At 51.2% G+C, this 16073-nt stretch overlaps 1 protein-coding gene across 8 annotated transcripts in view; it reads left to right on the top strand.

The window, feature by feature from the left end:
• SCARB1 (scavenger receptor class B member 1) overlaps positions 1-16073 on the top strand; it is a 79545-nt gene that overhangs the window by 61181 nt on the left and 2291 nt on the right. For 2 of the 8 annotated variants that reach the window (XM_079942220.1, XM_079942215.1), the window contains 5 exons: positions 991-1109; positions 5868-5941; positions 9394-9445; positions 10347-10493; positions 13600-13728. In XM_079942220.1, the coding sequence (XP_079798346.1) occupies positions 991-1109; positions 5868-5941; positions 9394-9445; positions 10347-10493; positions 13600-13728 (521 nt within the window). Of the gene's footprint in view, positions 1-990; positions 1110-5867; positions 5942-9393; positions 9446-10346; positions 11464-13599; positions 14816-16073 lie in introns of those variants that run through there. The other 6 variants (XM_079942221.1, XM_079942218.1, XM_079942216.1 and 3 more) reach the window with 5 other exon arrangements.

Here is a 16073-nt window from a genome sequence, read left to right as displayed (position 1 = left end):
ATCAACCCAAAAGGAGACCCCGTACCCATTTACACTCACTCCCCATCTCTCTGCCCCGGCCCCTGTCACCGCCAGTCTGCGTTCTGTCTCTGATGTGCCGGTTCTTGATCCTCGTCAGTTTTGAGAGAGGCTTATTCTTTTCCCCGTTGACTTGTTGTCCGTCAGGCCTGTTGTGTGTTGTCCTGAGCACACGAGCATGCATTGGCGTTTGCCTCGCTTGGTCAGTTGATGGACAGCTTCAGCCTCGGGTGTCTGGGTGTGAATTTCCCATTCAGAGGGACCCAGGTCAGTCCCTGTTCTCACACGTTGGCGTCCCTCCCACAGACCAGCTGCTGGGAGAGAAGGAGCAAAACAGGTGTGTCTTCTCCCCTCCCGTGGACGTTAGGGAGACCTGGCTGCAGGTGTGCACACCTGAGCGTCTCTGATCATTGCCGTGTTGCCTGCAGAAGACAGTCCGGGCTGCTTGGCTTGGCGGTCCAGATGCCCCTCCTCTCACCCAAGTCCGAGTCTTTCTGTCCTCAGCTGCCGTCATTCCCCTCCGGGCGCCGTCTGCTCCACATGCACGGCGCATTTCCCACCTCCCTGCCTTGGCTTCTGCCATCCCTTCCACCTGGAACGCCATTCCCTCACCTTCTCTGTCTGGCATCTTTGAGCCGGCTTCTTCTCCTTCCTTTGATGTCTCCTGGCAGAAGCAGCAGCTCCTATGTTACCCTTCCTGTGGCACCGAGCTTGTCCCCTGCTGGGTGGGTTCCGGTTCCTGGTGCCTCTTGGGCGCTTGGTAAACATTTGCAGACTGAACGAATTCTCTCTGTCTAGTTATTGTTGTTTGCATCTTGTCATCATCATGAGGGGGGTGCACTGCAGGCAGTGGCTGTGTTTCATCACCTACGCATCCCCTTGCCCAGCTCAGGGTGTGACAGGGGCAGGTCTCTGGATGTGCCAACATGCTGCCTTTGTCTGACATCCCCTCTCTGCCCCTCTGCCTTCTAGACGCACCCTTATTTCTCTCCCATCCTCACTTCTACAACGCTGACCCAGTCCTGGCAGAGGCAGTGTCTGGCCTCCACCCTAACCCAGAAGAGCATTCCTTGTTCCTGGACGTCCACCCGGTGAGCCCCTGCCTGTCAGCCTGTGGGTGGGCGCGGGGATTTCTGTTTGGTGCACACCTGGCTTTCTCCTCTCCCCACTAGGCACCAAAATGTTCCAGTGTGGGGGTGATGGGAAGCCTGGATTTCTTTGGCAGTGATAGCTTCTAGGCTATCAAGCCTTCAAATTTTGCCCCGACTTCATAGTGCAAGGACTTTATCTCTTTATAAGGAAATTGTCTCTATAAAAGGATTATAAGAAAGTAAATTAATTAGGAATTATCAGCCTGCAAATTAGCCAGAGGCAGCCCTCTGGCTGCGCCAGCATACCGTAAAGATCTTTAGGTGCGGACAAGAGCCTGGAACATCTTGTGGATAAACTGGGTTCTGGGGAATTTGTCCTGTGTGTTGTTTTGTCTGCGAACAGGGACCAGGAGGGTATCAGACCTGTACGTGTGGCCCTCCCGTGGGCATGTTTTTACCCAGTTGCTTCTTTTCTTAGTGCCTCCGTTCCCTGGAAATTTGCCCATTTGGACTCGGTGGCTTTTTATCATTGATTAAATAAATTCTGTGGGTTTCTGTTTCCTGAGTGGACATTTGTGGTCTCCCCCACAGGCCTTTTTGGAAGCTCTTCTACCCGGTGCTGTTCCCTGCCGTTTTCCTTGGTACTCCTCAGATTTTCTAAGCCGCTGACTCAATCCCCAGCCCCCAGCACTCCACCTTCTAGCTCTCTCTCTCTCTCTTTTTTTTTTTTTCACTAAAAATCCAGGCTGAGCCTTTCCTGGCGGTCCAGTGGTTAGGACTCCGTGCTTTCACTGCCGAGGGCACGGGTTCAATCCCTGGTCGGGGAACTAAAATCCCGCAAGCTGTGCGGCTCGGCCAAATTAAAAAAATAAACAAAATAAAATAAAATAAAATAAATAAAAATCCAGCTAGTGAAGTCAGCTATGACTGCACACACTTCACCTTCACCAAATATTTATAGAATGCTCATTATGCTACAGGTATAATTCTAGATGCTTCCACCCACACCAACTCATTTAATTTTCACAATAATCTGAGAGGTGGGCATTGCTATTCCCATTTTACAGATGGGGAAACTGTAGCCCAAATAGTTAAGTGCTACAGCTAGTAAATGGGATTCTTGGCTCCATAAGGGAAAGGTCTGTTCTGTCTTGTTAATCGCTTGGATTCTAGTAGTTACCACAGAAGTACTAGTATCTCAGTAAATATGGGTTTGATTTACTGAGATATTAGTGCTTGAGAGTGAGTAAGGGATGAGGCCGAATTCAAACATAGGTCTTCTTTGTTTTTTTTTTTTTTTGCGGTACGCGGGCCTCTCACTGTTGTGACCTCTCCCGTTGCGGAGCACAGGCTCCAGACGCGCAGGCTCAGCGGCCATGGCTCACGGGCCCAGCCGCTCCGCGGCATGTGGGATCTTCCCGGACCAGGGCACGAACCCGTGTCCCCTGCATCGGCAGGCGGACTCTCAACCACTGCGCCACCAGGGAAGCCCCATATGTCTGTTTTTTAAAAAAATTAATATACTTTCATTTTTGTTTGTTTGGCCGTACCATGCGGCACATGGGATCTTAGTTCCCCGACCAGAGATCGAACCGGCACCCCCTGCAGTGGAAGTGCTGATTCTTAACCACTGGACCTCTAGGGAAGTCCTTACTTTGGTTTTTAGAATAGTTTTAGGCCTACAGAAAAACTGAGCAGAAAATACAGAGAGTTCCCAGACGTCGTTTTCCCCTGGCACGAAATTTGTCGCAGTCGATGAATGAACATTATTATTAACTATAGTCCATAGCTTACATTAGGCTTCATTAACTATAGTCCATAGCTTACATTAGGCTTCATTCTGTGTCCATCAGGTTTATGGGTTTTGACAAATGCATCGTGACCTGTATCCACCATTACAGTCTCCTGCAGAATGGTTTCGCTGCCTTAAAAATCCCGTGTGTTCCACCCACTTATCCCCCTCCTACCTTCACTCCCATCCAACCTTTGGCAGTGACTGACCTTTTACTGTCTCTGTAGTTTTGCCTTTTCCAGAACGTCATATAATTGGAACCGCAGAGTATGTAGCCTTTTTTTAAAAATTGAAGTATAGTTGACGTACAATATTATACAAGTGACAGGTGTGTAATGTAGTGATTCACAATTTTTAAAGGGTATACTCCATTGACAGTTATTTAAAATATTGGCTGTACGAACAGTTGTTTTAATGCCCACTACGTTCTGTCCTGTATTAATATGTAGTTAATTAAGTGGGTATTAATGAATTAAGTTGATAGTAATTTATTAATAGGAATCTATTGCGTGCTCTATGTTAAATTCATCCTTTATTGTTAGTTGTGTTAAGGCTTTTCCATACTGTCTTAAACTTTTAACCAGTTTTTAAAAGGCTTTTATTATAAAGCTAACAAATGGTTTTCCACTTTCTCTTTTAGTTCATCCACTTCACTGCTTCTCTCTCTCTCTTTCTCTCTCTCTTTCTCTCTCTCTGCTGGCTTCTGGGTATTCCAGCAAGAGCAAGATCTTTTCTCTGTTGTCACTGGTGACTTGCATTGTGCTGCGTGGATTTTCTTTTTTTTTCCCCACATTGAGAGAGAAACAGTTAAGTTTGGGAGGCTGGAGAAATGCAAACAGCTGTTTTGCAGCAGTACATCAGCTGATGCAGAAGTAGACTTCTACTCATTTCAGGTCAGGGGCAGACGGGGAGAGGAAGTGGCCTTGGATTTTGTTGTCGATTTGGGGAGGATGGTCATGGGGTCGATTTGCTGGTTTCTGATCTCATTAGCCCGGAAAACAGAATGCCTGCTGGAAGCGGCTTCTCTGGTGCCTTCTTTCCTGCTCCTGAAACCGGGGTGTGTGTGTGTGTGTGTGTGTGTGTGTGGTGACAGACGTGGGCTCACGGGTCCAAGTTTCTGTTCTGAGATTGCGGGGTGGTGGGGGACAGGCGGGGCTTTGCCCAAGAAGAGGGGGCTGGACAGTCAAGGAAGGAAGGAGACACATTTCCTGGAGAAGGAAGTGGCCTGAGTGGAGACCCCAGAATGTAGAGTCTAGAAAGCAGGATGTGTCGGGTCTCCAAGATCACCCCCAAGTTGGAGGATTTGCTAGGAGGACTCCCAGGACCCAGCATATGGTGGTACCCACAGCGGTGATGAATTGCAGTGAAAGACACAAGGCACAGTCAGCAAAGGGAAAGGCGCACGGGGTGAAGTCTGGGGGAACCAGGCACAGGCTCCCAGAGCCCTCTCCCAGGGCAGGGGTCACACAGGACACCCTTCATTCCCCGAGTGAGGTGTCCTCTACCAGGGACGCCCAGTAGAGACTCAGTGCCCAGGATTCTTACTGGGACTGGTCATATAGGCGCTGTCTACCTGGCACAGACCGAAATTCCGGACTCCCAAAGGAAATCAGGTGTCAGCATAAACCACAGTGTTTGTACAAACTGTCCTGGTACAGTGAGCCCTTCTTATCTGTCAGGGAGAGGTGGGAGCCCTCCTGAAATCCAGGATCGCAGACACCAGCCAGGGACAACCTTGCTAGCAGGGCAGCCTCACCCCTGCTGGCTCTTTTGCACACGGGTGATCTCACTCCCATCCCACCGGGTTCTCAAGTTCAAACTCTCCCCCGTCCTGGGAGCATGGCCTTTGGCCAGTTGCTCTGTGCCCCTGGGGTCCCAAAGGACCTCAGGATGCCAGGCTATATTGGAAGATAATGCCCTCTCCCACTGGTGTATGTGAGAACAGCACAGCATTTATAGCTCTGAGTGTGGCTGTCTTGCATCCCTTATTTTGCCCTTGCAGAAACCCTGTGAGGTGGGCAGAGTTGTCTCCACTTTCCAGATGAGAAGAGTCTCAGCTAAGAAGCAGCAGTCTGTCCTCAAACCTAGGTTCCTTTCCACTCTCATTTCCTGACATCATTCTGGAAGCACCTTCCTGGTTTTGGTCCTATATGTGTGTCACTTTTTGTGTTATTGACTTACTACTTAAAAAAAAAAAATCTCATAAAAAAAAATTCCTGCACAAAGGAAGCTTTCTATCAGGACCTCAAATCGGAAATTAAAAATGTCTCTGAATAGGGAATTCTCTGGCTGTCCAGTGGCTAGGACTCTGCGCTTCCACAGCAAGGGGCGCGGGTTCGATCCCTGGTCGGGGAACTAAGATCCCGCAAGCTGTGCAGTGCAGCCAAAGAAAAGAAAAATCTCCAAGTAAAGAACGCAAAATATCACTGGGCTCTCTGTAAAATAGCGTCGCCTGCCCTTGGCACGAGCCTGAGGCCAGCTCTGTTGAAATGGAGGTCAGGTGGAGGTGTATTGCAGAGGCACTAGGGGCCGAGCCAGCTCCCTGCAGACTTTCTCTTTGAGACGCTGGTGGGGAGGGAATGGGGGGGTGAATGGAGAAGATAGTGACTTTATTAACATGTAAATCTATTTTATTTTATTTGGAGGCTGGAGGGAGGGGCGATGACTGGGAAACGTCCTTCTGCACTGGGGGATGCATTATGCAAGAGAACAGATGGAAAGGGTTAGTTCTTTTTCCATCCAGAGCGAGGCTGGCTCACCAGAGGGGATCCCTCGAGGTCGTGGACATCAGAGCCATTTGGGGAACATGTGTTTATTCAGGGCTTTGAATGGGTAGCGGAAGCCCCATCGGATGGGCAGTTCATTTGGGATACGTACCCTCTTGAGCGTGACCAGGGAGAGGGCCATTTGAAGGGGTCCCCAGGGCTCCAGGGAAGCCGGGCCCCTCACTGCTCTTGTCACTGCAGGTCACCGGAATCCCCATGAACTGCTCTGTGAAACTGCAGCTGAGCCTCTACATTAAGTCTGTGAAAGGCATCGGGTGAGTGGGGTCTGGGAGCCCCGGGCTGCCTTGCTGTTGAGAGATCAGGGACTCGGGACTCTGGCCATGTCCTTCAGAACCTGGCATCTGGGGAGAGAGATGGTCCTTCGGGATATGGAATCTGGTCCCTGCCCCTTGAACCCCTGAGGGGGGTCTTAGCTCTCAGCCGAGCCCAAACTGCATCCTGACATCCCTGCCCTGTACTCTCTTGACATTTGTCCCCCAAATTAGCCAGACTCTTCCATCCAAGCTGTCTCCCATTCGACAGAGTAGCAAAAATTAAATCCTGCCAAAACCAAGTGTCTGTAAGTGGAAACTTAGCAAACAGTCTTCTGAAGTGAGACCGTTCACTTGATGGGAGGAATTCTTTAAGCACTGGGTTTCTTTTTCTTTTTTTGGAGTTGGTTTTCAGTAACCGCTTTATCAAGATTTAATTCACACAGTATAAAACTCACCCTTTAAAAGTGCACAATTCGGTGATTTGTAGGACATTCACAGAGCTGGGCAGCATCACCCCAATCAATTTTGAAACATTTCCATCCACCCCCTCAAAAGAAACCCCACACCCTTTAGCAGTCACTGCCCATTTCCCCAGCCCCAGGCAACCCTTAATTTACTTTCTGTTCCTGTGGACTTACCTATTCTGGCCATATCATGTGAATAGAATTATATAATATGTGTCTGGCTTTTTTCACTTAACATGATGTTTTCAAGGTTCATCCACGTTGTGGCCTGTGTCACTGCTTCATTCCATTTTATGGCCGAATAACATTCCATTGCATGGAAAGACCATGTTTTTATTCATCAGTTGATGGACGTTTGGGTTGTTTCTACTTTTTGGCCATTATGAATAGTGCCGCTTTGAATATTTAAAGTTTCTGTGTGGATGTGTGTTTTCTCTTGGGTAGACACCTTGCAGCAGAATTGCTGGGTCATATGGTGACTCTATGTTTAAGCGTTTCAGGAGCTGCCAGACTGGTTTCCAGGGCGGCTGCGACATTTTACACTCCCACCAGCAGCGTGGGAGGTGCCAGTGTCTCTACATCCTTGCCAGCTCTTGTTATAACATCGAGTTAGGATAGAGCTGGGTGAGGGAGCACACTGGTCGTTACGTCAGGGTCTGTACTTCTTTATTTTTAAAAATTTTTTTGGTCGCGCTGTGTGGCATGCGGGATCTTAGTTCCCCAACCAGGGATCGAACCCGTGTCCCCTGCCTTGGAAGCACAGAGTCTTAACCTCTGGACCACCAGGGAAGTCCCCTGTACTTCTTAGCATATTTGAAATAGTTTCATTAAAAAAAAAAATTCCCCCAGAAAGATCCTGGGCTGCAGGAATGTGAGCATCTGTTTGGTTTTGTGAGATGCCTCTCAGCTGGAAAGAATAACACTTTGTCTGAGCTGGTGAGCATGTCAGTGCAGCTCATCCTTACTCCCCCACTAGCTTTTCATTTTTACATTTTGAGGCTGCTCAGAGAGTTTGTTCCTGAAGCGTTTGTGGCGGGTGAAACAGCCCCACGCGTGCGTTAGGTGTCTGCTGCCCAGACGTGAGCTCCACAGGGCTCCCGTCCCTCAGCGCCTGGGCTGCTAACTTGGATGTGCAGGGCCGGCAGGTGACTAAGTGGAACCCGTGGGGATGGGACCAAGGGCCAGCCTCTGTCCAGCGCCAGGGCCCACGCACTCAGTGTGGCCACATCCTATGCATTTGCAAATGCATTTTTCAAAATCTGGATGTTAGCACACATTTCACCTGTTGGGAGTTCATTCAGATTTTTGACAAATGCTGCTCAAGCCAGCAGTCTGTGTGGGTGGCTGGATTCTGCCTGCTGGTGGCCCTGAGCCAGCACCCTGATGTCTCCGGGCCTCTGCGTTCCCATCTGTTCGGAACCAAGGCCGCACAGCTGCCTGGCTGCCCCTGTGGGCTGGGATGGTGGTCTCAGGGGCGGTGGTCCAACGGCAGTGCTTGTCAGCATCTCCCAGGGCTGTCGAGGAACCTGTGTGGGAAATGTCTGGAGACCGCCGCCCGCCCGGAAGCAGAGCTGTCTGGCTGTGACTTGTCTGAGGAACTTTTGTGCTGTTTGCTCACAAGATAAAGGCAGCAGGGTTGCACACTCTGTGCATTCAATTGACATCGGTTCTTACAAACTCAGATTAAAGAGGCTGAAGTGAGGGGGATGCGCCATTGTATTTCCAGAGCGTCCTCCGTGTCTGTCTCCTCTGTAGGTGATACGGTGTAAATTCATTTCACTGCACAGTACTCTATTGAACAAGCGCTTTTTGAGAACTGTGATTGAGGATTTTGACCTTCTGTGCTGACTCTGGTGCCTGTCCCCTGAGACAGTACCAGCTCCCCTCCAGCTGTGCCTTCTTTAAGCAGACCCAGGAATGGTGAAGTTACAGAATATTTGTTTGTCCAGTTGTTTGCAGGCATTTGACAACAAGACAACAATAATAAACATCGAGCACTATATGTCTTTTTTTTTTTTTTTTTTGGCTGTGCCACACGGCTTGTGGGATTTCATTTCCCTGACCAGGGATTGAACCCAGGCCACAGCAGTGAAAGCCCAGAATCCTAACCACTAGGCCACCAGGGAACTCCCCTAGAGCACTTTTTATATGCTGGGTATTTTTCATGGTGTCGCGTTCCGTCCTCACTAGAGCCCTGTGAGGAGTTCCATTATAATCCCCATTTTACAGAGGAGGAACAGAGAGGGTAAGCAGCATGGCCAAGGTCACACAGCTATCTAGTAGCTGACTGTGTCGGGGGTCCCCAAGACCACTCTCGGGTTTGATGATTCACTGGGAAGACTCAGGGGACCCAGCACGTAGTTAATAGTCACGGCTGTGATTTACTACAGAGAAAGGATTCAAAACATAATTGGCAAAGGGAAAAGGCTCACGGGGTGAAGTCTGGGGAAACCAGGCACAGGCTTCTAGAGCCCTCTCCCAGGAGGGTCACACCAGGACACGCTTCATTTCCCCAGTGACAAGTTGTGACAACACGTGTGAAATGTCCCCTACCAGAGATGCCCAGTAGAAACTCAGCACCCAGGGTGTTTACTGGGGGCTGGTCACGTAGGCGCCTTCTGCTTGGCACGGACCCAGATTCCAGACTCCCCAAAGGAAAGCAAGTGATCAGCATAAACCGTGTTGTTTGTTGTCTGGGCGTATTGCCATCCGGAATAAGATTGGGATTCTGTTTCTAAAAAAGAACACATGGATATCAGCTAGGTCCCTGGCAGCCCCTCCACGTAAGAAGTTTTCATTTAAAGAGATATTGTTGGGTCATCAGGTTGCGCCCCGTCGGGAGATGCCCATCGCTCAAGCCCACGCCGACCAAGTTGCTGCAGCGTCAAATCCCTCCTGACCCTGGGGCTTCCGATCACAGGTCCAGAGCTGCCTGATCTAAGACACCCCGACATAACTTCTCACTTGCTTGGTCTCGCTTATTTCCAGACAAACTGGGAAGATCGAGCCGGTGATCCTGCCACTGATGTGGTTTGGAGAGGTAAGGCTGCTTCCCTCTCCCCGGGTACTGGGCACCCGAGGGCGTGGTGTCTGATGCCTCAGTGAGGAGTTGATGTGGGCATTTGGGGCAGGAGGCTGTGTGTGGTGGGGAGGCCAGGCTGGGGGAGCTGGACTGAGTAACGCAGAACCATCTGTTAGAAACTTCGCCCTCTCCAAGCACTTTATGTCAGTTATCCCACTGGGTTGAAAGGATCACACGAGATGAGGAACACAGGAGCTGCATGAAACTGTAAAGTCCCTGGTCAGGGTGTAAAATAATTTTGTTAACGCACATGGCCCCTTCTCCTGAGATGAAGGGAAGTTGGTTTTCAGGGTGTCAACTTTTTATTGAAATTTCTTCTCTCCCAGCTTTTCAGGGTTCCTTCTGGCTTAGCTCGTTTTAAATCAGGGTGAGCTAATCGCTGGATCAGACAGGCTTCAAATGTCAAGTTCACTTCCCACTCACATCACAGTCTGATGGGGGGCAGGCGGAGCTCTGCTCCACGCAGACATTCAGGGACATCCAGGCTCCTTCCATCTTCTGGTCCTGCCCTCTTGGAGATCTTCAGAATCCGTTTCCATTCAGTAAATTGGGAAAGAGATGGAGAGAATCATATGGGAGCCAGGCGTGGAAGTTGCAGCATCACTGTGCCCCCATCCCATTGGCCAGAACAAGTCATATGGGCGTGCCTAGCTGCAAGGAGTCTGGGAAATGTAGTCCTGTTGTGTGGCCCCAGAGGAAATAAGAGGCATGGCTGGCTCCATCCATCGCATGCTCTGGCCAGTGGGCTTGAGATGGGAAAGGGGTTGGGGGACAGAGGGGTGTGGTGTGGTGTGGCGTCTGCACCCTCAGCCCACAGTACGTGGCACCAGTCCACTTGTTTGTCTTTCTCCTTCGCCAGAGCGGGGCAATGGAGGGTGAGACCCTTCAGACGTTCTACACCCAGCTGGTGTTGATGCCCAAGGTGCTGCGTTATGCCCAGTACGTGCTCCTTGCCCTGGGCTGCGTCCTGCTGCTCATCCCCATCGTCTACCAAATCCGGAGCCAAGTAGGTGGTGGCCAGAGCCTGGCCGGGGCCGAGTGGCCCCTTGCTTGCCTGCTTGGGGGAAGGAGGGGCTCAGATCAGATCCCCCAGCAGCCCCTTCCTGCTGTGCCCACGGACACCTTCAGCCTGCAGCCCGCCTCGGGCGGCAGTCCTAGGTCTCCGCCTGGGCTGGGGAGCTGTTGCCGCATCCTTGCTTCTCTTGCATGTTCTGTTGCCACTTCTCTGCCTGTTCTGGGAGGCCTGGGGACCCTCCCTTGGAGGGGCTGCAGGTGGTTTTGGATCAGGAGACCTGGTACTTGAATGGTTTGTTCTTCAAGTCAGCAGCTGCTGGCTTTCAGGCTCTGGCAGGTACAGGGATACGACAGTGAACAAGGCAGTTGCTACTCCCGGGGGAAGGGGGGTGCGGGGACTGGCATTCTAGTTGGAAAGACAGGTGGAAACCAAGTAAATAAACAGAAGAGATGATTTCACCGATGATAATAGAAAATGTGATGGGCTTAGGGCAGTGCTGTCTGATACGAATACAACATGAGCCACGTGTGTGATTTTAAATTTTCTAATAGCCACCTTAAGTAAAAGGGAATTAATTTTAATCATATCTTTTATTTAACCCGAATATATCCAAAATATCAATATGACCATGTCCACGTGTAATCAATATAAAAAATATAAATTTTTTACATTTTCTTTCTGGTTAAGTCTTTGGAATCCGGTGTGTATTTTACATTTACATCAGGTCTTGACTGGGACTCGCCCCTTTTCGAAGCCTCAACGGCCACATGTGGCTACCAAGTTGGACACCGTAGCATCCCAGGGCGTTGGCGACAACTATAGAGATAATGTCAGAAAAGGTTTCTCGGAAGAGGTCGAATTTAAGCTTAGAAGTGAATGCTCAGCACAGTCAGGGAAAGAGTGCTCCGGGTGGAGGAATGGCCAGTGCAAAGGCCCTGAGGCAGGGGTGGGTGAGGTGTGTTGGAGGCTCCCGCAGGGCCAGGGTGGCTGGAGGGGAGTGGGCATGGGGGCAGCGGGGGAGGAGGTGGCGTCTGAGAGGCCGACGTAGGTCATGCCTGGTCCTGTAATGCAGGGTGAGCAGCTTGGAACTGATTCTGGGGGTGACGGGAAGCTGTTGGAAGCTGTAAAGGAGAGGAGTGACTAGGTCAGTTAACGTGTGGCCGCTTGGTCTTCAGATGGGAAAGCGGAAGCAGGGGGACCAGTGAAGAGGCCCAGGTGAGCGAGGATGGTGGCTTGGACCAGGATAGGAGCAGGTATTTGGGGAAGGGAGCACGGATGGAGAAGAGCCCTGAAGAGCCAGCCCTGGGGCATCTACCATTCAGAGGCAGGAAAAAGAGGGGCCAATAACAAATGCCCCCCTTTTTTGGCCACGTTGTGAGGCATGCAGGATCTTAGTTCCCCAAATAGGAATCGAACCCATGCCCTCTGCAGTGGAAGTGCATAGTCTTAACCACTGGACCACCAGGGAAGTTCCAACAAACACACCTTCTTGATTTGCATCATTCATTCATTCATGGCATTCACTGACACCTTCACAGCTTATGGGGGGGTCACTGTGCACAGTTCTGGGGACACAGACATGAGTAGGATGTGAGGTCCGGAGACCAGGGGGCTTTAAGCAAGTTACTGCCGTCACATGGTGACAAGGCCCGTGGATGCAAGGCCCCCGGGGCAGCGGGGATGGGTGGGCAGCTACCTGGTGGACAGGGGACCCTGTTCAGTGGCAGGGAGTCTTGAAAGGCCATTTTGAATCCATGAACCAGAACCTCCCCCCCCGGTGCCCCCTGCCCCCTGAGTTGTCCTGGAGCCACAGGCCTCAGCCTCGGTCGGGGGCTGCGCAGCTCCCCTGCTGCCCCTCGAGCCACCTGCAACGCCTGCTTTCTCGCTTTAGCTCCGGCCAACAGCGTTTTCTCTTCTTCCTCTTCCTCGGAGGCAGCTCGCACGCTCGCTCGCTTAACTTGCTTGTTTGCTGGGGCGAGGACAAACCTTTCCAGGCTCTTAACCTGGGCTTTCAGACCCTTAACCTGATTTCCCTTCCAAATTCCCAGTCCTTTGGGGGAAAAGGTTTGCACTGGTGTGAGGGTACAGGGGCCTCTGGTGTTTTGAGCCCCCAGTGAACGTTGGGGGCCCGGTCCTCTGTCACTGCCCCAGCCAGAGCAGAAGGGAACTCCCTAGGGTTTTTGGGATGAATCATGCTGGGAGGACAGAGGGGCCAGAAGCCCTAGCCCCCAACCCGTGGATGCCTCCCTGGGGCCAGCATCACCGTGGGTTTCCAGGAGTGAGGGCCAGGGGAGCAGCGGTGAGGGGCTGGACCAGACAGCCTCTGCCCTCTGTCTCTCCTAATGGTCCGTCAGAAGGGGGAGGGGGAAGACGGTGAGGATGAACAATGTGAAAGCTTCCCTGCTTCACATCCCCCATCCGATGAGAATATCATCGTCTCTACTGACCATGGTTGAGGCCCCCTCCCCGCAGGTTTTGCTGGACGCCCAGTCGTTGAAATTTATCCCATTATGTATTTTTTGGTTTAGCAGGGGTTAGGCCTTACGTGTTTTTATGTATCTGTCCTGATAGGGGAGAAAAAAAAAAAAAAAAAAAGAATGGCATGTGGTTAAACTCAACGTATTTTAATTTCTCTTCAAAGACGTTTTTCTTGTCAAGTCATTCTTGAAAGAAAAAAATTTTTTTTTAGACAGAAATGTCGCTGTTTCTGGTCGATTTAAGATGCCACCCACTAGCTCAGTCAGTGGAGCACGAGACTTAACATGCCACTTGCTCAGCTCTCTGAGTCTCGGCCAATCCACCTTGCCCAGCACGGCCCATCTCCCCTCCGTGATTCGGCTCAAATTTTCAGGCTGACAAACCCTTTTCAGCTCAGCTTGCCCGTCTGACCAAGTGTGTTTCCTGAAGATGCTCGTCTTTCTGTCTTTGGTGAAAGACACCATCACTCCCCAGGTCTCAGCCAACTCCAGTCACTAATGGTGGTTGGACTCTAGAACTCTGTACCCCACCCTCTGCTTTTTGAAAATCGGAGAACCGTGTAAAAACCGTGTGTGTTCGGCTGCAACGTCAACTATAAATTAGCTTGGTTATCTTCTAGGAGAAGTGCTATTTATTTTGGAGTAGTAGTAAAAAGGGCTCAAAGGATAAGGAGGCCATTCAGGCCTATTCTGAATCCCTGATGACATCAGCTCCCAAGGGGACTGTACTGCAAGAAGCAAGACTGTAGGTGGGTACCAGGTAACACCTCTCGCCCCCCATCCCTTCCCATAGTGAGTAGAACTCTGGCGGCTTGAAACGCTTGGGATCTCACACATCTCTTCAGCCTGAACTTCACCTGGAGTGTCTACAGATTGAAAATACGTATTTGTGTATTTTGTTGTCTTCTTACGTTCCGAGTGATCCCAGGCGTGGTAGGCGATGGAGGGTGACTAGTGGGCTGGTGTCTTGTTTGCAAGGTTGTCTTAGAAAGGCAGGATCGAGGTTTAGGTCTCAGCTGCTTCTCAAACCTCTGGTGCGATATAGACTCTTCTGGGAAAGTCTGCGAAAAAATGCAGGTCCACAGACATCCTTCTAGACCTCTTGGAATAGCATCATGGGTGGGGCCCGGGAATCTGTATTTTAATGGCCCCCTAACAGGATTCTGATGTGGATAAGTTTAAATAAATCCGGGTGACTGGCCAAGAAAAGAGAATTTAGGCATCACCTGGGCACCAAGTGTAGATCTAGGACTCGGTCTGAGGGTATGGTTGCCAGACTGAGCAAAAACAAGCAGCCCCAGAAACAACAACAACAAACGGACGCTCCGTTAAATGTGAATTTCAGGGAAACAGTGAATGATTTTTAGCGTAAGTGTGTCCCATGGAATTATCAGGACACGCTTCTACTGAAAAACTGTTTGCTGTTTACCTGAAATTCACATTTAACTGGCTGCCCTCCTTCATCGGGCAGCCTACCTGCGGGAGACGGAGGCTAGTGCCTTTGGGGGTTCACCTCCTGGGCTGTGTTCCTTTAGGTCTGAGGTCTTAGGAGAGCCGAGTCCCGCCAGGGGATGTGACAGGCAGAGCTCTGGGCCCTACGGTTGGGGTTTGGGCGGGGGTGAGTCGCCCTATGCTTATGCCTCGGATTATAGCTTTTGGTTTCTGAAAAATGTACCACCTCTCCAGCTTCTGGGGCTGGGCCTGCTCGGGTTTAAATAGCTTTCCTGAGAGCCACAGGCTGGGGATGAGGTGACAGCCCTACTCTTTGGGACCAGTTGGCGGCTTCCAGTTTGCTTGGATTGCCAGGGCCGGAGGAGGAGATAAAATAGAACATGGGCGCTGGGCGTGGGTGTGTGTGTTGGCAGGTACTGCCAGCCCTGCAAGGAGCGGGAGGGAGGGACCGCTGTGCCCCCAGCCAGGCTCTGGGGGGCTCCTACTGCCGATCTGGGGATAAGAGAGCCCGACCACGTCAGGGCTGGGTGTTAAGGGGGTTGTCTTCCTGAGCTTAGGGGGCAGGGTGTCCTAGCTGGAGACGAGCCCCCCGTTGCCTTCCTCTCTCCCAGAATTCCTCTTGGGACGCCCTTCTTGTGTACAATTTGGCCCCATTGGCACCCCTGCCCCCTTGCAGCCACGATTCCCTTCTGCAGAAACTTGCCTGGCGTTCTCGCGGTGCAGGGGTGGGGTCTTCAGGCACAGAGATGGGGGTTATTTGCTTTTAGCATAGATAGAGCTGGTGTTTGTGAGGTCTCAGCCCCATGGCTGCACCTCCCTGGACACAGCCAGGATGTCCTGCTCCCTGCCCCCCCCAAAATAAAAATAAAACAAAACCAAAGCTGGAGTCTCTTCGTGATTTACCAGCAGAATCCAAATGTCAAGTTATTAGGGAAGTTTTTGATTAAAGAGATGCTACTGCTCTGTCTTCTGGAAGACAGGTCAGCCTTCGGCCCGGATGAGACCCCTACCCCCCGGTCACGTGTACTTGGGGAAGGCAGTGTCCTGTCGGGTCTGCTTTAGGGGACCAGGCACCTGGGAAGCGGCCAGTGGTCCTGGAGACCTGGAATCCCTGCAGCTCGGCCTCTAGCCTGTGCTGAGTCCCTGGGGACGGTCCTATACCTTGCCCCGCGTCTGGGCATGGGGGTGGCCTTGAGGGGCTGCTTTGCTCCAGGAAAGGGAGGACATGGGGCCTCCACTAGCCCAGAAGGGTGTTTTTGTGTGAGTAAGAAAAGACAGCTCCTCTGTGCAGACATGGCCTGCTTTAGGGCTGAGGGCTTGGCAAACAGAGTACACCCCGTTTATACCCACTTGGCTGGGTGCCCTTGTGCAGTGAATAGCCTGGACAATGGTACTGGGCAGCCCTTCAGGGACATGTTCCAGGATCACCTCTTGCAGTCTCATGATTTCTCTCGTTAATTCCAAGTCCTCATTCCTCAGTTAAACGGAAGTGTATTCCCTGAAGGTTTGTACATGTGTCTTTCTTGGGAAGACAGTTTCCCCTTTGCAATTTTTTTTTTTTTTTTTTTTTTTTTTTTGTGGTACGCGGGCCTCTCACTGTTGTGGCCTCTCCCATTGCGGAGCACAGGCCCCGGACGCGCAG

The sequence above is a fragment of the Stenella coeruleoalba genome (assembly GCF_951394435.1).
Source record: "Stenella coeruleoalba genome assembly, chromosome: 14".
NCBI classification, from domain to species: domain Eukaryota; kingdom Metazoa; phylum Chordata; class Mammalia; order Artiodactyla; family Delphinidae; genus Stenella; species Stenella coeruleoalba.
The sequence above is the reverse complement of the archived record's forward strand: the minus strand, read 5'-3'. Positions and strand labels throughout refer to the sequence as shown.